General features: G+C 41.5%; 2 protein-coding genes across 3 annotated transcripts in view; both read left to right on the forward strand.

Annotated features, from left to right (window-relative positions):
• Nucleotides 1-4,872, forward strand: part of Meikin (meiotic kinetochore factor) — a 45,665-nt gene extending 40,793 nt beyond the window's left edge. The window contains exon 14 of the mRNA XM_031351067.1: nt 4,710-4,872. Coding sequence (XP_031206927.1) covers nt 4,710-4,741 — 32 coding nt within the window. The 3' untranslated portion in view covers nt 4,742-4,872. The remainder of the gene's footprint in view (nt 1-4,709) is intronic.
• An 11,521-nt stretch (nt 4,873-16,393) lies between these two features.
• Fnip1 (folliculin interacting protein 1) overlaps nt 16,394-19,404 on the forward strand; it is an 83,890-nt gene continuing 80,879 nt past the window's right edge. For both annotated transcript variants that reach the window (XM_031354903.1, XM_031354904.1), the window contains exon 1: nt 16,394-16,671. In XM_031354903.1, coding sequence (XP_031210763.1) covers nt 16,580-16,671 — 92 coding nt within the window. In that variant the 5' untranslated portion in view covers nt 16,394-16,579. The remainder of the gene's footprint in view (nt 16,672-19,404) is intronic.

Genomic DNA, 19,404 nt, shown 5'->3' on the forward strand with positions numbered 1-19,404 from the left:
CCTATAAAGGAGTAGAAATATGCCTTTTCTGGTTACAACAACTATGCCATGCTTCAGGGGTTATCTCAGTATAGGACCCCTAAGAGCCCTGAGATAGAAAATTCCTAGCAACCCAATAGTTCCATTTCTAGGAATATGCTCAGCAATGATGTCTATGTATGTTCATCAAAAGATATAGACTAGAAGTTATTCTAGCTGGGAAATTCCAGAGAATGGTCCTGGCCAAAGTCCATCTCTTGATCAGTATTTAGTATTTAATAAAGCTCTATTTAAATTCCCCCCAAAAAGATATAGACTAGAGCCAAGTGTAAGGGTGTACATATTTAACTCCAGCACTCAGGAGCCAGAGACAGGTGGGTAGATCTCTGTGAGTTTGAAGCAACATAGATCTCTGTTCTATGTAGCAAATTTCTGGCCAGCTAGGGAAAATGACTTGTCTGAAAAAAAAGATATATACTAGAATTCTTATTGGTCATAATAATTTGAAATGACAACCTAGCGAGATGCACATCAATTAAAAATAGGTAAGTCAACTGTAGTATATTCATTCAAATGCTACACAGTAATAATCAAAACAACATATAGTTAAATGAAATTGTCATGTTGGATCATGTTAACAAATTTCACATAAGATATTAGACATTCTTAACAAGCATGCTCACTATTAGTTATTTATATGCATGTAGCAAAAACCACGTAAACTGAACTCTGGAGGAGCTGGGAGTAGACGCCTTCATTAGAATGATGGTTTTAACTAAAGAAATTGCTACAGATAGTTTTATGGTGTTGGTTATGTTAGCATGTTACATTTATGAAAAATCCTTAAGCTGAACATATGTGGGGGGTTTGTTTATATGTATACCAACAAAAACTTTATTAATAAAAATAGAAAAACTATTGATCCTTTTTATATCTGTCATACTAGTTTATGACATCAGATATTGTCAAAATTTGGGAGTTAAGTAACAGATACAAATTAAAATGTGCTTGGGAGATTTCGATGTTCACAATTGGTAGTTTAGTTTAGAGACCCCTTGATGAATGTTGAGCTGCTGCTGCCATCTCCTGGCTTATTTCTAAGAGCAGCCTCATCACCTAAGAGATCTTTGACATCTTGCTCCTCGTGTCTGCCTTTCATTTAGTAAAAATAGCAAAGCACCAAGCTAACTTGTGATCATGTTATTTAAAATATTCAACAGCCTATTCTTAGCACTGGCATTTAAAGTTTTCTCGAGTTTGGCAGTAACCTAATCAGGGCTAGAGTGTAAAGTTCATTTTGATGATCTAGGATCCTGTACATATGACTGAAAGGGGACTATGTTGATGAGCACTATGTTGATTAAAGAAAAAACTTGATTCAAAGAAACACCAAGCACAAAAATGTTGTGACAGGGAAGACAGGGAGGTACATAGGCTCTGAAAATGGCATATACTGGGTAGCAAGGCCTTAGAAAATGTCTACATCAACACTTGCCAGTGGTGGTCTTCTGAACACCAGGACAGCTGAAACCCTGATGCCAGAGATAAGGCAGAGGATAAAGTTTCCAGGTGATTAAAATAAACACTAAAATATGAGAGCCATGTTCTTTTCTATTTTCTCCCTCTACAGATGACGAGTTGTTTTCACCAGATTGATAAGTGATTTTTGTCCTAGTTTACTCAACGGATAATTACTGGCCAAATCAGAACTATCTGCACTACATAAACCTAAGAGAGGATCCTTTTTTTTTTTTTTTTTTTTTTTTTTGGTAGTGGCTTGGTTTTTGGTTTTATTTTTTTGACACAAGGTTTCTCTGTGTAACCCAGCCCTGGCTGTCATGGAACTCACTCTGTAGACCAGGCTGACCTTGAACTCACAGAGATCCTCCTGCCTCTGCCTCCCAAGCACTGGGATTAAATGCATGTGCCACCATGCCCAGCTAAAAGGATACTTTTGGCCTTTAATCGTATAACCGTATAATCACAGATATATATCCCCTTCTCTTTCTCTCTTGATAAGAAGCTTGAGATTTTAGATAATGATAGCGGGTAGAAATGGACACAGACACACAGCAAATGAGGTGGAAATAATTCTGTATAAGTAGCAGAGATGGTAACAGAAGTCTTTGGATAATTCTGACACAATGAACAAATTCTTTAAAAATCTATGGATTTTAGTATGCTATCTGTAAAATTGGTTAAATAGTAGTTGTCACCTAAAAGAATTGTAAGGCTTATAGGTAAACTATGTAAAGTATCTGGAATATATAATAACCACTCATTATTAAGCCTGAGACTATAGCTCAGTATAGCCCTGGTATATGTGAGACTCTGGGTTCAATTCCCAGCACTACAAAAAAAAAAAAAAAAAAAAAAAAAAAAAAAAAACTCATCTAGTGTGCAGTAAGGTTTTGGTTTTAGATGTTTGATTAGTTCCTCAAGGGTAACTGACATGTCTCTTTTGAAAATGTTTCCTTGGTTTTGCTTAAATTGCAGGAAGTCTAAAATATGTGTATAGTTGCTGTATCTGATGATACATTTGATTATGCTATCTCACATGAAGAATAATTTATCAAATAAGTATATGTCAAGTAGGTATATCAAATCAGTGTTATAGCAAATATGTCACAGACAGACATATTTACCTACTGTAATTACAGAGGGGAATTCAGTATGGCTAGTCAGTGCTTTAGAGGAAAAGAAATCAACATGTTTTGACATCATAAAGAATTCTCAAGTCTGTTGTTTGGTTGATACGCATCCATTCATATAAAGATGGAGTTCTGTTGTTAGCCGACTCCTTTGGGAAATACTCTTGGAGTTGAATGTCATGTTCTAGATGGTTATTTTCTGGAGTTGATATAGTTGCCTCCTTCTGTCAGTTAATAAATAATCTGATAGAAGGTATCAGATAGCTAAAACAACTGTGATGGAGGCATATGTGCCATAATAGAAATATATATGGCATCCTATCAGGGTATACAAGGAAGGTGGATTTCCTTTAGTAGATGATCTAAGACCCATGCAGAACCTTGGGTATAAGCCTTCTAAAAGGAAGTCTAGGTATAAATGTAGGCATCAATGTCTAATGCTCTTCCAAAGGGTTGAAATTAGTCATGCCTGCTGCCCTTGCAGACTTGACTTTTGAAAAACTTTTAAAAAGCTGGTGGAGCATCTCTGATGTCATGCTTACTCTCTATTGTATTCTGATCAGAGTTGCCTTTTAGTTGGTCATTTTGTCAAGGAGGTTTAGATTTGGAAGAAGTGAGCAGAAAGTAAGAAGGATGGGTGTGACTTTCGTCAAGTCTGTATGAACAGAGTTGGGAAAATAGAGACCTGTGCTGGTTTATCTCCAACTATGTTACTCAGACCACCGGAGTATTTACGAATACTAATTCTCAAGTCATTGACTTGGAAGTCTGACCCAGGAATTCTAAAAACCAATCTGAAGAGTTTATAGGACTTAGTAACTAACCAGTTGCTTGTAAGGGGTGTTAAGAAAGGATGACTGGGGAGCTGGGGAGATGGCTCAGCAGGTAAGAGCACTGACTGCTCTTCCAAAGGTCCTGAGTTCAAATCCCAGCAAATACATGGTGTCTCACAACCATACATAATGAGATCTGACACCCTCTTCTGGTGTATTTGAAGATAGCTACAGTGTACTTATTTATAATAATACATAAATTTTTTTTTAAAAAAAGAAAGAAAGAAAGAAAGAAGGAAAGAAAGAAAGAAAAGATTATTGGAAGATGATACCCAGATCTCTAGTAATTTCTAGTTCCAGAAATGAGGCTTGATAGTTTATAACTGGGAAAATAAAGGTCAAGTCCCTGAGTCTAAGTATATGAAGGTGACATGAAGGTGAGGCTGGGAAATTACACAGAGGCTGGCAGGAGGTGCCGAGTGACAACATCTAAGGTGAGTACATTTAACACACAGAGCTCTAGAAACAGTAAAAATGGCTTTCCCAACTTAAATAATTTGTGAAGCACTTGAGGATCATGTTCAGATGGAGCTTTTGCTACAGCTCCTTCGGAATGGTGCCAAAGGACCCTCAATTCTAATAGTAAGACTACAGTTAGATGTTGCTGCTGTTACTGACCTCTGGATGGGCCCCCACTTTGAGTAGCAAAGATAATGGATCTCTGGTTTATAGTCACTTTCCTGACCATATGATATTTGGTAAGATCACCTGAATTTTACTCAAAGATTCCAAAGGGCACGGAGCATAACTACGATAGCAGGGTTTTCTGAGGTTAAGAATGGAAACGTGACAGTGGGAACAGGAAGGCTCATCGGCTTAGTCTCCATTTTGGTCTCCAACTGTTAGCTCTGAGGGGAAAGCTGCAACAATGTTGTATTTGGGAAGAAAGTGGAATGTTCATATACAAGGACTAGGGGAATGAGAAGGAGTGGTAGAGGAGACTGTGAGGTGCTGCCTGGGCAGTGACAGAGGGGAACAAGGACAGGAAGCACAGGGACAGAGTTCCTCTAGGCTGTAAGGAGGGACTCTGAAACCCCACCAAGGCCTCCATTATCAGCCTTTATCAGGCTTTTCTCTAGAATGTTACTAAGCAGGTCTCTTAATGTCTCCAGAAAGAACTCCCCATCAGTTTTAGAAAGCCAGTGGGTATGGTGCAAGCAGGAAGAGCTCTCACCTTTGAGAGTTGGTTATTAGTAACTATTGGGCACTTGCTTCTCTACAAAATAATATGTATGTTTTTCTCTAGATATTATAATGAAGACAAATGACAGAATGTAACAGCCGTGGCTGAATTTTCACTGCTTTGAAGAGGTGAATGTGAATATGAAGTCCATAGAAGCAGAATGTCTGCCTGAAATTATATAAAATTAAAATTCTCTTATTGTTTGTGATAAACTGTGTGGAAATTCTCCTAATGGTCTTGTCATTTGCTTTAGTCAGTTAAGAAACAAACATTCAGGGCTAAACATTCAGAGAAACCCTGTCTCAAAAAAACCAAAAAAACAAAAACAAACAAAAAAAAAACAAAAACAAAAACAAAAAAAGAAATGTCATTCTCCCATAGTCTTCTTAAATGTATGTATTTGTTCTTTAAAATGTGAGCCAGTTAGATGTTATTAGAAGACCATGCATAAATGATTTTACACTCATCATGAGCTCTCATCAGGATTCTCTTTCTTTCTCTCTCTCTTTCTTTCTTTCTTTCTTTCTTTCTTTTCTTTCTTTCTTTCTTTCTTTCCTTCCTTCCTTCCTTCCTTCCATCTTTCTTTCTTTCTTTCTTTGTCCCCAGATCTGTCCTTTGTATGGATCAAAAGTAGTAAAGTCGTTGAAGTGCTAAAAATGAAAATGATTATATTACAAGCTATTTTTAACAGAACTTAATTGAAACCACATGAGTGAGAGACCTAATTCCAGGTCTGACTAAAAGAAACTCTAGACTCAAAAATTGCTGAAGCAGGAATATATGGTGTGTACACTCAATCATACACTAAGTATTTAATATGTTACCTCATCTCCAAACTAGCTTCAGTACTCTCTGTAGGGCTATGATTGTGTTTGTTTCAGTGGTCTCATGGTATAACGTGTGGCATCTGCACAGTGCCTGTCCTGAGAAAACAAGCCTGCTGTCAGTGAACGGAGTGCAGTTGTATAACTTGGTGAGATGTTAACCCTGATGTTGGGACTAAGGCCATTCGAAAAAGCAAGACGTTTCAAAGCTGCTCAGTAGCAAGGAAAAGCATAAAACTTTCTATTGAATCTGAGATTAAGTGACCTGTACACTCTTTCTTTGTAAATAGAAGTCCTATGGAAAGATTCTTTTAAATGTTCCGAGAGGCTCTAAGCCACTAAGAAAGCTCCCCCCCTTTTTTTTTAAACTCTGACTTCATCTGGAGGTGAACCATGAAAATACAGAAGAGAATGTTAATGCTAGAGGAGGCATCGAATGCAGACATGTTTTCCAGATCAGTTCCACTAAGTCAGAGACTCTGATAACAGTTTTAAAAGCAGAAATAAGATAAGCTGTGGGGGACTAAGGACCGAGACAAGATGTGTTTCCTGTCCTCACAGAGTTTAATCCAAGGAAAAGTGCATTACTCAGTACTCCCCAGTTCGATGGTAGGTCCTGTGAGAAACAGTGTGGTCTTGGAGCAGTGGGATTAGAAGGTATCCATTTTTGACTAGTTCATATTGCTAACAAGGAAAATATTTCTAGCTCTGAAGGTTGGTCCTTCACCAGGTTATGTAGCATAAGAGTGCTAAGTGCTAGGATTGGGAGGCAGTGTAGTATGAGCCCAAGATTCTCCATTTTCTGGAAAAACACAAGGAAAGGGAAAACGGAAGAGCTCATTAGAACTGATATTTGATGGTTTGGAGTGGAGGATGTGACCTTCAGTATTGTGAAGAAGAAGGGTAAACAGAGGGCCCCTGGCAGTCATGAGAAGTCCAAAGTGGGGCGGTGAGAGAGCTGTGCACAGGCAGCCTGATCCCCAGTCGGTTGGTCCAGTGCAGGCTTTGAACCCCAGAGACCCAGCAGGTGACTTTCACCTGCAAGGAACAGCAGGTGTTCTGCCATGCTCCTTGGGCTACAGCTTCCCACAGCACCCCTGTCCACCCTGCAGAGAGGTCTGTTGGCCATCAGTCATATAGGAGCAGCACCAGCCCTCCCACATGCAAATAAGGTTTCCCCAAGCTCTCAGACCAAGCCGATAAGAAGTACATGTTGTCAGACCCTGACTCACCCCAAAACTGTATATAAGAATCCTATTCTGAAGGATTAAAGGTGTGCGAGAACTACCCCATTGTACAAGAGCTTCTGTCATAAGAGCTGTAACACTTGGAAAAAGGTTTGCTCTCCCAAAACGCAGCCTGAAGCTCTGCCGCAATCCTTACTAGGTAGTGGGCCTCTCGTTGGCCCAGCCTGACCTGACTAAGCGCAGTTAGTCTAGCAGGCCAGCCTGCCGCAGGCAGCCCTCGTCTGCCTCCTAAGTTCTAGGATGATAGGTGGGCATCATGCCTACCTACCTTTTATGTGGGTTCTGGGATTACAAAGTTCATCCATCAAGCTTGATAAGCAAGTGCTCTCTCCACTGAGTCATCTCTCCAACCCAAAAGTTTCTTTCTTTGCATTTTCTTCCGGTACTGGGTATTGAAACTATGGCTTCATGTGTACCAGGTATGTGCTCGATCTCTGATCTATAGACCCTGCCCTTTCTTTTTAAAACTGTATTTATGCATGAGTAAGAGAGGCATGAGTTCCAGAGGTCAGAGGACAATATGCAGACCTTAGTACTTCACGTGGGTTCAGAGGATTGAAGTCTGATCAGTGGGCTTGCCAATGAGTGCCTATTGAGACCTACTAAGCCTTCTCACAGGCTCCCAACTGAGCCATCTCGCAGGCCCCCAACTGAACTCTTCTTTTGTCTATGTTTGTTTTAATAAATTTGCATTGTATGTGCTTACCACGCTTTCTTTGTAGATTTATCTGCTGATTGACATCTTGGTAGTTCCATTCCTTACTTAGCTAGTGTGACTAGCAGTAAATATAGATGTAGAAGTATTTCTGTGGTGTGGTACCTTAGATTTCTTCATGCATATGCCCAGGAGTAGAGCTGGCTCATATGGTAGCTCTGTTTCATGTATCCGAGCTGATTTTCTGAGTGGCCACACCAGTTTCTACTCCCAGTAGCAGTGAATACTAGTTGTCTCCTCCTTGCATACATGCTAGCATTTGCTGTCATTTATTTTCTTCATAATAGACATTCTGATTAGAATGAGATAGAATCTTAATTTCCCCAATGGCAGAAGATGTTGAAAACTATTGTAAGTATTTATTTGTTATTTTTTCTTTTAAAATATAGTTGTTTTTATTTACTGTTTGAGAATTTCATGCATGCATACAATGCATTTTGAACATACCAACCCCCATACTCCACCCCCCTTCAGCTCCCCCCATAATCCCTCAGTAAAGCTCTCCTAATTTCAAGTCTTTTCTTTTAAAAATAATGTACAAAGTCTAATTAGTACTGCCAATAGATGCCTGGGTATGGGGCCATCCATGAGAGTGTAGGCAACCCTACAGAGGCTACATCCCCTGCAACCATAAACTGCTAATAGCTCCTGGGCTGGGTACATGGCCTGGTGAGCCCTTCTGCTGTTAGTGCTGGAATTTTGATTGGCTTGACTGTGTGGGTTTTGTGCAGGTAACCACAGCTGCTGTGAGTCTATGAGTTAAACAGTTACATTAAATCAAGAAGATAGCATTTCAGAATACTCCTTCCTGCCCTCCAGCTCTTACATTCCTTCCTCTCTTCTGCAATATTCTTTGAGCTGAGGGCGAGGGCGAGGGTGAGGGTGAGAGGGTACAGGTGAGGGCAATGGTGAGGGTGAAGAGGGGTTGATCCAGCCGTCCCATTTAGGACCGCACACTTAGCAGTCACTAATCCTCAGCAATTTCACACATTATGTGCATTAACTGCAGCCCACCACACAAACAGCTTCTCTGAACAAGGTTGAGTCATAATCTATGGGTGTAAACACAAATACCTAGATAGTTCATGGACAACACAACCATTTGGCAAAAACAATAACAGTGGGTCTCCCTCTAGGGCCTATGACTTCTTATGCCATGGTGCCAAACTTGAATTTCCTATGGTACAGACTTTAAACCCAATCACAAAGCGGTTGGTTTCTCCCTGAACTGCCCATCTTGTCTGGCAGATCATTGTGTGTCTTTTCTCCATTTTGGGTCTGCACAGCTCTTTCCAGCACTTATCATTGTTGTAGCAGCTGAAGGAGTCTGTGCCTGAACTGTTCATTTTAGGTCTAGTTATGAAAGCTAATAAACTTTTATTCTTTCTTTTGTTTGTGCTAATTTGTGTTTATGATCAATATAGAATATCTGGTTGATAGAGTTAATTCAATTAGCTTTTTTTATAGATGTTAACATCATAAGATTAATCTAAGTGAGAGCATACAGTCACCTATCAGGTGTACTTTTTCCAAATACTCTAAGCTCCAACAATACAGAAATCATATATTTTTATCTACTGTGCTTTCCATCTTTTAGTAAAGCTGATAGGCACATAATAATTTTAAATGTTTAAAAAATATTTGTTGATAGAGCTGGAAAGGTGTCTTAGTGGTTAGGAGCACTGGTTGTTCTTCCAAAGGACCTGAGTTGAATTCCCAGCACTCACATGGCAGTTCACAACTGTTTGTAATTCCAGTTCCTGGGGACCTGACACCCTCACTTGGACAGACATAGAGGCAGAACACCAATGTGCATTTTAAAATATCTGTTGAAAAGTTTATCATAGAAATATATTATTTCTGAAAGGATCTTTGCATGCACCTAATGGAATTCAAAGTAAGGAATTCATGCCAATATTTCTTATACTTAAGGTAACGGTTTTTGTTTCCTTAGAAACATTGACTACAATTTTCAGTAACTTCTTTGGTGACTTGCTGTTCTCTAAAGGGTAAGGACTGTCTGTCTTGCTTATTATTGTATTCTTACAATTTGAAACATCATGTCTTTATTCTCTATTAGATTAGTTCTATTAGCATAAAAATTCTATGATGTCTCCCATCTTAAAAAAGAAACCCAGCCTTCTCCAGTCTCCTCTCTCCTCTCTACCACAGGTAGCTACATTTGCTTTGCTGTTTCCATCTGCTCATTTGCACTTGCTCTCCCTCTCCCTCTTCACCTCCCTTTCCCTCTCCCTCTGTCTCCCCCTCTCCTTCCCCTCCCTCCTTCCCTCCTTCACCACTCTCTGTCTTTGTTTTTTTTGTTGTTTGTTTTGAGGCAGAATTTCTCTGTGTAGCCCTGGCTGTCCTGGAATTTACTCTGTAGACTACGCTGCCCTTGAACTCACAGAGATCCACCTGCCTCTGCCTCTCTCTGCCTCTCTCTGCCTCTCTGCCTCTCCTCTGCCTCTATCTCTGCCTCTGCCTCTGCCTCCTGAGTGCTAGGATTAAAGGGGTGTGCCACCAAACCCAGCTGACCCTTCTCTTTTGAACCCACTCAGTCAGGCTTTCCTTCACGTGTTTCACTGAGATCTTGCTAAGATCTCCTTGTTGACAATCTAATTAATGCACACTTACAGGGTCAACAACATTCATGTGATTGACTCATTCCTTTATCAGGGGACATTCTTTTTTCTCTGTTTATCCTTCTGTCTGGTCTCTTTCTTCTAGACTTTTGAAAATTGTCTTCTTTTGTTCTTCATCCTTGACCATCTTTTGTGTATCGTCTTTTTCTCTAGAAAAAGACAGCCATTCCATTGTTTTAAATGGCTGATCTCAAATCCTGCCTTTTACTATGCTCTACTTAAATTTCCATAGGCATCAAACACTTCAAACATAATCCCAACGTAACCTGAACTTAATATACTGGATTTTCCTCTTCAAGCCTAATTTTTCTGGTGTTTTAATCAGGCAGTAACTTACATTTAAGTTGTTCACATAAAGAAATGTTGATAATGACCCTAGGGGTCATGAGAGCCTAAGATCCAGAGAGTGGTCCCTGTACCTACCCTGGGCAACACAGTAGAGCTTGTGCTGATGGCTAAGGTGTGGGTGAGCCAGCCCTGAGGATGTAAGACAGGGAGAACTGGGCCAGTCCCTGTCAGCTGCAGTACCCAGAAGAGTGGTCCCCACACTTAGACTGGGAAGTACAATAGAGATGGCTCTGGTGGCGTGAGTACGGGTGAGCAGGCTTAGAGCACATAAAAGCAGGAGAGCTGACCCTGTTGCTTTCAGCTGCAGCACTGGGTGACCTGGCTGGTGCTGTGTTGGAAAGCTCACTGTTGTGGTGCAGGTACAGGAGGACTGGTAGGCTGACCAACTCAGCTATCATCCAAGGCCAGATCCAGGGCTTTGAGTTGGCCTACTCCAACATCTACCTCATCTCTGAACTGCTAGAGCATGTGAAAGGGTCGGTCGGGTCCTGCAGATCCAAAGCTGAGCGATCTCCATAACACAGGGCAACAACAGGATATCCCGAGGAGTCCCAGAGAAGTTTCAATATTGATAGTAGCAGAAGCCAGAGGCCTCAAACTAGACCCATGACTCATTGCAATGAACATTTGCAAGTCAATATGTGTGAACAAAAGGGTATACTGTGGAACACCTTGTGACACATTACAGTTTTTACAAGATTTTTTTTTTCTGGTTTTTTCGAGACAGGGTTTCTCTGTGTAGTCCTGGCTGTCCTGGAACTCACTCTGTAGACCAGGCTGGCCTCGAACTCAGAAATCCACCTGCCTCTGCCTCCCAAATGCTGGGATTAAAGGCTTGTGCCACTACCGCCCGGTGACAAGATGTTTTTTAATGTTTTGTTTATTTTTGTTTTGTATTTTCTTTTGGGAGAGAGTTGCAAGGGCAGAGGGCAAATATGAAGGGATAGGGAGATGAGTGGAGTTGGGGTGCATGGTGTGAAATTTACAATCAATAGAAAAATTTTTTAAAGATTTATTTATTTTATGTGTATGAACTGTATACACTGTAGCTGTACAGATGGCCGTGAGCCATCATGTGTGTGGCTGCTGGGAATTGAACTCAGGACCTCTGCCAGTCCCGTTCGCTCTGGCCCTCTCGCTCTGGGGTAATTCACGGTAGCTGTCTTCAGATGCACCAGAAGAGGGCGTCAGATCTCATTACGGGTGGTTGTGAGTCACCATGTGGTTGCTGGGATCCAAACTCAGGGCCCTCCGACCTTCCGAAGAGCAGTCAGTGCTCTTACCTGCTGAGCCATCTCACCAGCCCTAGAAATTTTTTTTAATGTTGGCAATATATTTGATTTTCTCCATTAGAACTTACTTCAGCTGCATCTCCAAAACAATGCCAGTAAATCCCTCCCCAACACAGGTGCCACCTACTTGATCACCCTCCTTCTGTTCCTGCTCTTCTACAATAACTTTTCTACATAATAGCCAGACTGGAGTCATAAGTTGACTCTTTCCTATTTTAACCTTACTCAATAGCCCTTATCACTCATGTACTACTTCACTGTTTAACAATCTCCTAGGTGTATGTAACGCATTTGATCATTTTCATTCTCCATTATTCTTTCCTATTCCCTCCCACTCATGCTGAACTTCCCAACAATTTCTCCTATCTTCATATTTTGTTATTGTTTTTTTTTCTATTTTCTTGTGATCCACTGAGTCTAAGTAGGGCTGTTTACACAGAGTTATCGTTTACTCTTTTGTGGTCCCAGGGGTTGAACCTATGACTTCATACACGCGCTGTACCAGTGAGCTACATAACCAGCCTCTCCCATCACTCTTAACCTCCTTCCCATGATTCGCAAGGAGCCATGATTTAGATGATCTGGTCCATTGTCTTTTTCTAACCACAAGCAAGCTACTGTTCCTTCCCAGGGTCTGCTCTCTTTTCTTCTGGCTTCCCTCCTGTTCAAGCCAAACCTATTGCTTCTGCTGAGCCTCCGCACACCACACACTGTCTTCTTTCCCTCAGAATGTCTTTACCAGATTTTCCATGGCTGCCTCCTAAGTTCTTCAGACATCAGCTTCAAATCCTGTATCTTTGGAGTGCCCTTCCCTTCCACCCCTTCAGTTTCTGCTATAGCTCCTGTCACCACCTGCAGGCATTTTGTTTCCTCCAATTAAGAAGTAAATTCCCAATGGGAACTCTCTCTCAACCCTGTATTCTCAGTGCCTCAAACAAGCTGAAGTAGGAAGGACCTCAGAAATGTTTGCAAATAAACCAGGGTTTATTCCCTTTTGTACATCAAACCACTGCCACTGTCTTGTCATGAAGCCACAAATAGCTGGCTTAAGAGGTTTAAGAATCGGATCGCCCCAAGTCCTTGTAAGTAGACTGATTACTCTGAGATGTTCATCAGCAAAAGTTTTCTTTCAGACTAATTTAGGACAACTGAGTCATTAGTATGGTGGCTAAAGGAGCCAGATTATAGTTTTATTGTCCTATTTCCTATGTCAGGCAAACTGCAGATATGTACAGTGAAGACTACCCTGCTATTTATACTTTTAGAAGGGTGATTTTTCTTTTCTTGTCTTATTGAGTCACTGTGTGACTCTAGTTGTCCTGGAATTTCTATGTAGGCCAGGCTGGTCTCAAACTCAACAGCGGTCCACCTGCCTCTGCCTCCTGAGCGCTGAGATTAAAGTCGTGCATCACCATGCCCAGCCAAAGAAAGATGGTCTTGAAGCTGATGGACAGAGACCAGTTTGGGAGAGACTGAAACTTCTAGGCTTATTTTTAATACTTCTAACTCTTTGTTCGGTATTCATGTACAATAGCACGGATGACTGGAATAAAAACTGTTCTATTTCTTCTATGCCCACATGACTCTTCCCTAAATTTAAAGAGTGTGCTTTCAAGGCACCTCAGCTTCTCTATGAGAACAGATCATATTAAATAGCAGAGTAAGTAAATGTTGATACCAGACTCAAAAGAATTTCTGTAGAGCATGTCTTATTGTAAATCTGAATCCTTTCAGAGTTTTCATTCTGTTATTGTAGCATTATGTTGCGTTATAAGGGAAATGTGATGAACGGTAGTAAACACATTTGGTTTTTCTCTGTACTTTCAAGACTGAGCATTCAGTCATGAAGCAATTGCATGAGTGGAGATCACTAAAATAAAGTGTCTCTTATGCAAGCAGCAGTGCTTCTCCTACTATTAATATCTATGATCACCCATGAAGTAATTTTTCCCAGGATGAAGGCACATGAGGTTACTGTATTCGGAAACTTCCTTCTGAGGGAACCTGGAAAGATTCATCTCTGTGCCAGCCACGGGCAGCCTCTTGTCCTTAAGAGTCTTTGGTCCTGTGTAGAAAGCATTAGTCTGCTTCTACTCACTCTTATCTAACTTGTATAAAAACAAGAAACTTTCAGCAGTTTACACATTGACTTAGCAGATGTATGGTTTTATTTTCCACATTTAAGAATGTCACAAATATTTTTCTTGAAAAAATATATAGCCCTTTTCACTGTTCTATCACTGTGAAGAGACACCACGACCATGGGAACTGTTAGAAAATATTTAACTGGGGGCTTGCTTACAGTTTCAGAGGCTTAGACCTTTTTTATCATGGCTGGGATTATAGTGGCATGCACAGCTGGCATGGTGCTGGAGAAGTAGGTGAGAGCTACATCTTTATCTTCAAGCAAGAGAGAGAGAGAAAGAAAAGGAGAGAGAGAAAAGGAGAGAGGAGAGAGAAGAAAGAGAGAGAGAGAGAGAGAGAGAGAGAGAGAGAGAGAGAGAGAGAGAGAGAGAGAGAGAGAGAGCTGATCCTTGTGTGGGCTTTTTGAAACCTCAAAGCAAACTCCAAGTGATACACTTTCTCCAACAAGACCACACCTATTCTAACAAGGCCACACCTATTCTAACAAGACCACACCTATTCTAACAAGACCACACCTATTCTAACAAGGCCACACCTATTCTAACAAGGCCACACCCCCTAATTCTTGCAATCCTTGCAATCCTTTCAAACAGTTCCACTCTCTAGTGACCAAGCATTCAAGAATATGAACTTAGCCTGGCAGTGGTGGTGCACACCTTTATTCTCAGCACTTGGGAGGCAGAAGCAGGCAGATTTCTGAGTTCAAGGCCAGCCTGGTCTACAGAGTGAGTTCCAGGACAGCCAGGGCTATACAGAGAAACCCTGTCTCAAAAAACTGAAAAAAAAAAAAAAAAAAAAAAAAAAAAAAAAAAGAATATGAACTTATGGGATCCATTCTTATTCAAACCACCACACCCAGGAACTTTTGAAATTAGCAATTTATAAAGGACCTATGAATAAAATCTAACTGTTGCCACTACATTCTCAGAAAGACCTTCCTGTGACATAATTTCATTGTTTAGTTCATTAACTGCACAACACCAATCACTGTCTGAAATTACCTTACCATTTACGGTTTTCTTGCCTATAAAAAAAATTAACTTTTCTGTTGTTAATGTTGATCCCCAGTATACAGAACTCAAATTTGTGCAATGAGCAAATTCATTTTTTGATTCACTGTATAGCCATGGCTATCCTGAAAGTCACTCTGTAGACCAGGCTAGTCTCAAATTCACAGAGATCCACCCTCTTCTGCCTCCGGAGTACTGAGATTAAAAGTGTGTGCCACCACTGCTTGGCTGCAAATTCACTTTTAAATTATCTACAATTAGTGCTTTAAAATGTCTTGTGTGCTGGAACAATGAAGACAGAAGAGAGAACTGGAGACTTCTCCCTCCTCCAGTTTGAAAGCTGGGGAGTTAAATCTGGGGAATGAAGTGCTTGCTATGTGAGCATGAGGATCTGCATTCCATTCCCAGAATCCACTTAAAGGATGGCCAAAGGAATGTAAGGTTGTGATTCTAGTTCTATCAAAGAAGATGAAACAAAAGGGTCATCCTAGACTACTTGGTGAGCTCCAGGTCAGCAAGAGACCCTGTCTCAATAAATATATAAAAGTCTTGTAACATTAGAGCTCAACATGCTGACCATTGACAAATTATTAATGATGTAAAAATAGTCTGCTAATTTTTCTTTTTCCCATGTTAGGGCTACTTATTTATTTTTCTTTTAACTGTAGATCAGCTGGTAACTTCTTAAAGATTTGGTTCCTGTGTCTAGTGAAATTCTCAAGCATCTTTATCTAGCTTTCCAAGCATACACCAATATTTCCCCACATCCACATTTCTCAGAGAACTGCATTCCACTGTATGAGATCCCTCATCCTGGTAAACGGATGACAAACATGATCTGAACACTGATGCTTTGATAAGACTGCAAGGATGTTCGTGAGCTGTATTTCCCGTTTTGAGAGCAGTCTTGCTATTTGGTTACAATGTTACAGTTCCTCCTTTCCTCATACGCCAGATATTAAGATATATAGCTTTGTTTCATGGAAGTTCTGATTCTTGTCTCCCTTAGACATTTTGCTAAACTTCTTGTTTGGTGATGAGGATCAAACCCAGGGCCTCTAACTATCTAGTTCTCTAACCGCAGTCTTTCAAATTCTAAGTACTTAGCATAAAGGGTTAGATATTTTTAGATAGATGCTTTTTTTTTTTTTTTTTTACGGCTGCTTGCCTCCCTTGGTTTTGCTTGTGATTTTGTTGGTTACCAAGGAGATCGAGCTCGAGCCTCCAGTCGCTAGATGCTAGATCTTCCTAGAGACTAAATGCGGGTGTCAATGGGAACCGCACCTCAAGTCACAGACCTGGATCTCCTCCTAGAGTCAGAGCAGCTTGAGAGGGCCTGGGTCCTGGAGGCTCTCTCCTGCCACCCAGCCGCGCCTGGAGGCTCTCCCCTGCCACCCAGCCGCGCGCGCCCTCGCACGCCCCGCCCCGTGAGAGGCCGCGTGACTGACCCGTGGGCCAGCCAATGGTAGGGGGCCCCGCCTCCCCACCCCCGCCCCGCCCCCCGCTCAGCTTGCTGCCACGTGACGCGGCTCGCTGCCACCCAATCGCTGCGACCTCGATCTCGCGCTCCGCCCCGCGCGCCGTGGCCGTTTGAAGTGACTAATTTCTGTCATATGACTGAGGCGCCCATGGGGGTGGCGGGGCGGCGGTAGGAGCGGGGGGCCTCCGGCTAGCTCCCAGCCGAGCGACCCCGGTCTGGCGGCGGCCAGCATGGCCCCCACTCTGTTCCAGAAGCTTTTCAGCAAGCGGAGCGGGTTAGGCGCGCCGGGACGAGACGCCCGCGACCCCGACTGCGCGTTCAGGTAAGGCGTCGCGGGCCCCCGAGGGGTCGCGGCCTCGGGTGGGGCGTGCGGTCCCCTGGCCTCTTCGCTGTGCTGTTTATGCCCGGCCCGCGCCACGCGCCGCGTCCCTCGACCTGGCACCGCGGCCTCCGGAGGCTGGCGGTCCGCACGCTGCTCGGGCTACGACCTCACCGCAGGCCTCCGGGGCCGGGCCGGGAGCTGCTGTCTCCCAGTGATCGGCAGCCCTCCGATGGCTTTGTGCAGACTGGCGCGTTCGGCCAACCTGCGGAGCACGGAGGAGGCTGGAGGAGCGAGTGGGCAGGCTGCCGGTCTGTCAGGCTTCTTGGAAACTAAAATTGGAGCTGTGCAGTTATCGTGCCGAGCGACCTTAGTTGTTATCGAAGGAGAAAGGCGAAACCGAAGTGGTTAGGGTTACTACTGACCGGACTCGAGGGGGACTCTTGTTAGAACTTGCTGTCGAATTTTCTTTCCCTTCTTACACCTGTTACTGAAAAGGAGTTTCTTGTTAATGGAAAACGGTAGCTGTGTGTGTGTGTGTGTGTGTGTGTGTGTGTGTGTGTGTGTGTGTGTGTTATTTATTGCAGGCTTTGTTTCTGATTGCAGTACCTGTTGCTGGTACAGTAACTTTTTAGAATTGTCAGATATATAGAAGCTTATAGCTCAGTGGTTAAATTCAGCCGTGGAATTGTATTTGAAGAAGATATTGTTGTGTCTTCCATAATGCGCGGTGGAAACTTGCACATGTAACTAGGCCAAATGTCACATATCAGACAAACTTGTCTGTACAGCCGAGAACTCAGTTGTACAGTAATAGTAAAAGGGAAACAGTGTCAAATTTTGCACCAAGCCCAAGTATCAGATGATTGCACTACACAGGTCTTATAGATTTTAATAGTCTTCAAATTATCCACCCTGTAAATAATACAGATTTCATCTGGAAACAATGTGTGGGGTTGAATATTAAATAGTAAGAAATTTAACTGATATTTAAAGGGAGAAAAAGGTCAGTTACCGTTTTGGAAGCACATTTAACAAAAGAATTTTCACAGTATTGGCTTTTCTTCGTAATGGGAAGTGAATGTCTTGTGCCATAGTCATCTGACATTTGTTTTTCCTTTGAAAAACGAAAGTGCAGATAACACCAGATAATACACCAAGACACCTAGGAAATCAAGAGACCCAGGAAGCAGCCTCTGGAGAGAGATTTAAAAGATAACATGAACAGACAACTGTTTCTATTTCTGTGCAAAGACTGACTTTGGGTAACCAAGATTACTAGAGTCTCAATTTGTTAATGTGAACAAAATCTACTTTTTGAGTAAGTGTTCTATATGGTTGTGTAATACTTTATTGCTGCCAAAGAACTTTTCCATCAGTTATCTCACTTTACAGTAACCTCGTGAGATAGAGCAAGTAGCAATGTAGAGTTGACTTTATAATCCTTTTTCCAGCATGGAAGCCCAATACCTGCAGTTCATCATGAAAGCTTGCTTTGAAAACAAGATGTGTACAAGTGTAACGTGAGAAAATAAGAATTCTGGATCACATACCTAATGACTTGAGATCTAATTAATCCAGCTTTTGAAAAGCTTCCTTGATCTATAATTAAAATACAATAAAAGATGAATACACGGAAGGTTACAGTCCCATGAGGGCTGTCAGATGGACACAGTGTATACTCACCACTCCACTGAACCTTCACAACCATCCATTCTGTCAACCTAGAGTTCACTTGTGCGTGCTCCTTTTCCACAGCCCTTAACCCTCTTTTACCCAAGTACAATTTGGTCTGCTTTCTTTTGTTATATTTTGGCTTTTTGAACATTTCATATAAATGTGATGATAACTTCCATAGCCACATGTCTGGCTTCTTTTTACCCACAATAATGTTTTTTGAGATGTATCTATGATGTTGCCTTTTTAGTAGTTCCATCCATCCTTTAAGTAGGTGATTTATTGTATGGATATAGCACAACTTTTTGTTTTTGCGCGCTCTCTGTCTCTCTCTGTCTCTCTGTTTCTCTCTCTCTCTGTCTCACTCTCTCTCTCTGATGTGTATTTATACTTGTGCATTGTGTGTGTGCTGAATTTGATGTTATTGGATTGACCTTTCATTTTACTTAAGACAGGATCTCTTAGTCAGACCCAGAGCTTCCTATGTTTCTGATCTTGCTACCCAGCTTGCACTGGTGACCGTCTTGCTCTGCCTTAATGGAACTGGACTAACACGTGGCAGGGAATGACCACCTGGCATTTCTGTGGGTTTCTGGGGATCTGAACCCCCGGTTCTCATACTTGCTGGGCAAACACTTTAACCATTTGGTCATCTGTCCACCCTCATAATTTGTTTATTCACTCATCAGATAAAAGATATTTGAGCAATTCTGCTGTGAATATTTGTATATAAATATTTAATTGGAAATAATTTTTGTTTCTTCTGGGGATAGATACTGAGCAGTAGTAGAGCTGCTGGTTCATATGTAGAGTTTTATTTAACTTTTTAAGAAGTTCCCAAACTTCTTCAAAAATACTTGTTTTATAGTCCCAGTAGCAATATATTAAGGTTACTTTTATGACAAATCTCTTCAGTACTTTAGATTATCCTTTTAAAAATTGATACATTTTTATTGTGATAAGAAACATAACTATCTTAACCAATTAGAAATTTAATTTAAATGTTATTTTTTGTTTTCTCTCTCCCTCTCTCTCTCTCTCTCTCTCTCTCTCTCTCTC

This window comes from Mastomys coucha, unplaced genomic scaffold (assembly GCF_008632895.1).
Source record: "Mastomys coucha isolate ucsf_1 unplaced genomic scaffold, UCSF_Mcou_1 pScaffold5, whole genome shotgun sequence".
NCBI lineage: Eukaryota > Metazoa > Chordata > Mammalia > Rodentia > Muridae > Mastomys > Mastomys coucha.